Source organism: Sinocyclocheilus anshuiensis, unplaced genomic scaffold (genome assembly GCF_001515605.1).
Source record: "Sinocyclocheilus anshuiensis isolate Anshui unplaced genomic scaffold, SAMN03320099.WGS_v1.1 scaffold20, whole genome shotgun sequence".
In the NCBI taxonomy this organism is placed as follows: domain Eukaryota; kingdom Metazoa; phylum Chordata; class Actinopteri; order Cypriniformes; family Cyprinidae; genus Sinocyclocheilus; species Sinocyclocheilus anshuiensis.
The window spans coordinates 1,448,447-1,454,199 of NW_015558646.1; the positions used below are offsets into that span (position 1 = coordinate 1,448,447).

At 41.3% G+C, this 5,753-nt stretch overlaps 1 protein-coding gene across 1 annotated transcript in view; it reads right to left on the bottom strand.

The window, feature by feature from the left end:
* Positions 1 to 321: 321 nt before the first annotated feature.
* Positions 322 to 5,753, bottom strand: part of LOC107680948 (tenomodulin-like) — a 35,765-nt gene continuing 30,333 nt past the window's right edge. The window contains exons 5-7 of the mRNA XM_016477044.1: positions 5,146 to 5,305; positions 4,674 to 4,780; positions 322 to 1,772 (exon numbers count right to left, since the gene is read on the bottom strand). Coding sequence (XP_016332530.1) covers positions 1,563 to 1,772; positions 4,674 to 4,780; positions 5,146 to 5,305 — 477 coding nt within the window. The 3' untranslated portion in view covers positions 322 to 1,562. The remainder of the gene's footprint in view (positions 1,773 to 4,673; positions 4,781 to 5,145; positions 5,306 to 5,753) is intronic.

The window sequence follows — 5,753 nt, forward strand, 5'->3', positions numbered from 1 at the left end:
AAGAGATAAACATCAAGGTGAGTTTTAACTTCCTCCATGGAATGCTTTGTGGCTTTGCGTGGTTGTTTGTCACAGATGTGGCATCTTTTGTTTCAAGATGAAAGCCCTGTGTTTTGCTCTTTTGTTGGTTTCTCGGAATAGATGCATTTTGTTTGCTTTCAGTGTAATGTCTTTCAAGGTTTTCGTTATGATAATTTAAAATAATATGCTGTGTCTGTCTTATTAGATTTCATATAGCTGAGTCGTGCAGAACTGGAAGGGCGTAACGCTAATAATGTCAAGGTCATCGAGTTGGTTTCCCAAAGAAAACAAACTGAGAAATTTGAAGGCATACATTTAATGCACTTTTTCGGTCCCTTAGCACATGTTTATATGCAGCAGTAAATTAGTAGCAGACTATAAAACTTTTACCAGTTTCATTCAGAAGGAAGTTGCTGGAAAAACACAAAAGAGCATTCGATTATGTAAATGCAATTTATAGAGCACGCATTTGCTTGGATGAAAGAATTGATTGAAACAGTCCCAGACCTGCAATTATGGTGCTAGCAATGTAACTACTTAAATATAGCCGCGTGATATGTGTACAGTGTAGTCCTACACTGCACTAAATTCACATAACAGCTTTTAAAAAGGCTAATTTTCAAAGTTCTACAGGGACTTGCTTAAGTGTAAATACATTAAACACAATAGTTCATAATATAAACATGCAAATTACTGTGAATTTATTTATGTTAACCTGGTTTCTTATAATGCCTCTCATCCACTATAAACATGACAAACAAAGGGCCCATGGAAACAGTCATGTCATGCAGAAAGTCATGCGCAAACAAACAAAATCTAATGAAATCCATGTTAATTAAATCAAATTAAATCACAATGTCTCGCCTACACTATTGTTTTGAAAGGTCTGCATGGAATATGTAGACTACAGTAACTGACCATTTCCAAAGCACCTGTTTCTGTTCTACTTCCAGTATCAACATCAGGTCAAGGACAGATAAAAGGATTGAAAAGGATAAGTCTTACAGAAAGCGGCCATGTACATATATGGGTAGTTGACATGAAATACTTCCTCCACTGACATGAGACTCCATCTAGCACTGTTTAAAACAGTTAATTGTATAATAACAGTTTTTTTTAACCATATTAATTCAGAGGCTAATATTCCATGTGGTTTCAAATTAATATGGTCATAAAAATGGCGTGCATAATAATTACAAGCAAAATGCTGTTGAAAATAGTCTGAGATGGAATATTTTTGTACTATTAAAAATTAATTTGAAGTACCACAAGTTAAACTCCCTTATGCATTTATAATCAGTTTAACTTAAAATCTTGATGTTGATGGTTATCCATCAACTACCCATATATAATATAAAAAAAAATAATTATGACAGTGACGCGGTCACTGAGGATGAGCTAATGTTTTGCCTTATTTGAAAATATTTTTTTTACACAAGGAATGGAAAAGGTTTTGAGCGTATATGTGACATTTCGTACAAATGAAGCTGGTCTACGCGTACCCCTGAGCAGCATAGCACCACTGGTTCCCACCGGCATCCTCAAATTCGTCCCAGCATTCTTGCTATCCACCAGTTGCAGGGCATGACAATCTGACAGATGACCCGTCCTCCCTGGTAATAGTAGGGATACGGCCAAAAGCCGCCCAGGGGCTCGTAGTATCGGCGACAGTAACGGTACCCCCGACGACAGTACTGGCAGCAGTAGCCCTGCTCATCTAGGCTGTTGTCCAGCTCCATCCCCGCTTCTCTCTGCAAAGAGAGTGAGTCAACAGGGTCAGAACTGCAGCCAAACAATACCTGCAATCTCACCACAGGGCGCATGACTGATGGCTTGATTTTAGCAATAAAAAGGTGCAGTGCTCTGAAGGGGGAATGAAGAGTGATTATGGGGTGTAGACACGCAATGACAAAAAACCCTGTCATGCTCGAATATGTCACAAGGATCAGAGTGGCATTTAAAGTAGATGCTTTTGATATGCCAAGCCGGGGTATCGGATATGATATAATGCCCTTGACCTTTCCATTACGCCGCCGGTGGCATCGCTTGGCCTTAGCATCTCTGATTCAAGTCCCTTAACCCCGCTGCCTGTTTGACACTGGCAGCCACAGAGATAATTACACTATTTCTTTCATCCCAGCCCTCCCACTCCCATAAAAGCGTAGCATTGGCGCCTGAGTCCGAGCAGTGCCCCCGGTCTCATTTCGGCTCAGAAATGAGAACCCTCCCCCATGCACTTTCATGCCCTCCTTTGACTTTGGCATGAAGCGAATGGCATGTTCATACAGCAATTAGCGGGGTAATGATCGGCCAACAAGGATCGGTTTATTTGCTCTCGCAGGCAGGGTGTGAATTGGTGTAAGGGCTAAATGATAGCGGAGTGAAAGGTAAATTGGGTAGAATTAATGGCCCTCGGCCCTCTCCATTGTGATCGTGTACGCGTGCCCTCTCCAGATTACCCAGGGCTGAGTGCCATGCCTTTGATCAGCCGCTACAACGAGATGGGTTCCGAGAAGTGCCACTTAACTTTCTATCTCCTGTAACTGTTGGAGCAGATAGCACCCTCGACTCGCACTGTTTCATGTGACTGCATTTCAATCTCGCCGCGCTTACGACGCAGACAATGTGATGTTATCCGTCTGATTAAAAACACTGTCATGGACCTAGTCATCTCCGCTGATCTGCATTAGATTGGCAGATGAAGCCGTATCTCTCCAGGTCATCTGGCAACGTTTCAGACTTCTCGTTGGGAAATGATGCAAATGAACATGAGGGGAGAAAATCACTTTGAAATGTGTTGCCCAGATGAAAATGGCATCTAAAAACGGTAATTTGTGGTGTTTGTATAGTATAAACAGGTATTTTATTATCATTATTGATCTTTTTGGGTTTGAGATGAAGCGCAGTGAATTATAATGTGCCTGTGCATGTGCGTGCGAAGATGCATAATGACATGCATTTCTCCTCTGGAGTCCCATCTCTCATTATGTTCTCCATAAACGGCGCATGTATGAGTTTTCATGAGCTCACTATGCAATGATGAATGGAGTGAAAATTGCATTCTTCTAATGATTAGACTTGTGCAAGAGAAAGCAGGCTGATGCTTGTACTCTTTGATTTATTACTCTCACAAATGCACAAAGACAATTACTGATTCATAATGTTTGTCAGCTTTAGGGTCAAGAGTGTTGAGACAACAATTCATTTTGGAAACGGCACAAAGCCTGTCAGTGCAGCACTGTTTGCTTTATCAGACTTTCACAGAAAAGCCCTCTGCCAGCATGAAAGGTGGATGTTATTTGGGAAAATAAGAGATTTTTTGAGTGAAATGATGTGTGATTAGGATAAAACAAACAGACTATGAATGGTATTGTTCCGCGGAGGTATATTAATCAAACTGATTATCCTGCCGCAGTGAGAAAGTGAGTGTTAATAACTTCATGTTTGAGACTTTATATGTCAATGAGAAGAAGTGAAGTACTCTGGGACATGATGTCAGTCATGCATAAACTAGTAAGAGTAATTAAGAACAGGTGCTTATAGCTGACTGTAGAGTTTTGTATTAGCCTTACAAAGCCTGTCATGTTCTCGGTTATGTTTAGTGTTACAGCCCGTAAAGCGTGATGTAGTAGCATTTAATGTGAGGAAACACGAAAACTCATTTTTGATGATTATTTATAAAAAGTGCACAACAGGAAGAGAAGCAAAATATGAATTCCCTCCTCCAGCTGCAGACGTCTGCCGGTGGGAGAGCTAAAGAAGGGCTTGCAGCTAGGATCCTCTGAAAGGTCGGGGATATCTGGCTTCCCAGCAGCATCTACATGACTCCAGACTCCAATTACCGGGAGCCACATACCCTCTGACGTTCACAAAAGTCTTTGTTATCACTCTGCCCACAAACACAGCCCGCCTGTGCTTAGCCTTGGAATTGGCTGGATCGGTGTGTATTAACCAGCTGATAGAAGGAGAGGATTTCAAAAGGGAAAGGTGGTTTCATCTGAGTCTGCTTTAATTATACGCTACGTTGCGGCCCATGTTGCTGGATGAGGTGGGCAGGCAAGACGTTCCTGGGCCTCTGCAGATAAATGTGCCTTTTTTCCTCCACCGTCTTCTCATCCTCGTGCTTGGAGGCTAGAAGTCGCACACTAGTTGGGGAGGTGTATATTGTAGGTGTGCGAAGCATTAGTGCATACAGCCTTAGGATAATTAATAATTGAACATATGCTTCACTTCATGGATGCAATAAAGGACACTCTTTGGCCGCTTGATTCTCCATGCCTTGATAATTAAAGCATGATTAATACATTTATCTATTCATTAATGAGTGACCTTGGGAGGCTGTCTTTGTACATCACTAACTACATAAGAGAGGCAAGGAAAAATTGTGCAAGGCAAACTTGCTTCCTTTGAAGGCTAAATATCCCTTACCATTAGCTGTAAGACATTAAGGGAGTCTTAAGTGAACTGGCCTGATTTAAGCAGATATATAGAGCAATTTCAATACCCTGTGGTCCACATTGTCTGTTTTAAGTTCGGAAAGGAAACTTCGATTAATGAACGATTTATACCAAGAAAGAGAGCATGACTATCCCGCATGACTCACCCGCAGCCTGAACACCTCTTTTAGTAATGAACCTGGGGCTCATACTTACATAGTCGTTCACTGGTAACTGGTCCATGACGTCCCGGGCCTGACGTGGACCTCTCGCCTCCAGCTCTGGGGTCTCCTCCACGTCCTCTACATCGTGGAATTCAGCATCTGCGTCACAGAAGGAAAGAAGGTAACGCTACTAAAAAACTGATATCATGAAAGGCCTCTTTGATCTTCCTTAAGAACATAAAGCCCTCCAGTACTATAATGCCCTTATTTGGAAAAACAGAAGTTGGTTTGTGGCAAAAATGCTCTTCAAACATGGAGTATTGTGTCCTTGATTAGTTGATCAGTGATTGCTTAGGACATTTCTAGAGCTTTAACCATAAAATTCAGTGTTTTTTATTTTTATTTTTGCCTTCCAAGCAAACAGTGGAAAGCAAAATAAATTACAGACTTGACTCTTAGGCTATTCTGAAACCTTATTACTAGGGTTGAATTGGATTTCGAGGCAGTGAAGCCCTGTTTGTAACCTCTGAGAGGAGATGGGTGGATCCAGTGGATGGGCAGATCTTGGCAAATCTCCCAGATCTTGGAATTCAACAGGAATGTTTTGTTGGAGACTGTTTCTTCAGCAGGGATCCATATCTGAGAGTCCACCATCTGCATATCCACTTCACCTGTCTCACTCACCTGCAAAAAGAATGTACATTTTAATGCCTACACAAAAGCATTTATACTGGGTCATAGATAGGGATGCATGATCTTCTGATCATACCATGTTTATCTGGATACTGTGAAGGACAGTATTGCCAATATTTCTAATACCAGTCAATCACAGCTATTTAATATTATATATATTATTATATAATACTAATCATTGTTGCTGCCGTGTGCTTTGAGTTTGAGCTCCGTCAAGTTAATTCTTTATCGTCTATTTTTTATCTTAAAATAAATTGTATACACCATCATTTTCGTTTCTACACTAGTTCTATTTTGACTTCCCGAGTCCGCTATTAGCATATAGGCTGTAAGCATCGCCAGCGTGGTTGCCGCTAATCTCGCTTACATAGCTGAAGGTAAAGTGCACACTCACTGTTTCCCTGGTGCTCGTGTTCTCGATGTTTCTGCGCAGATTCCC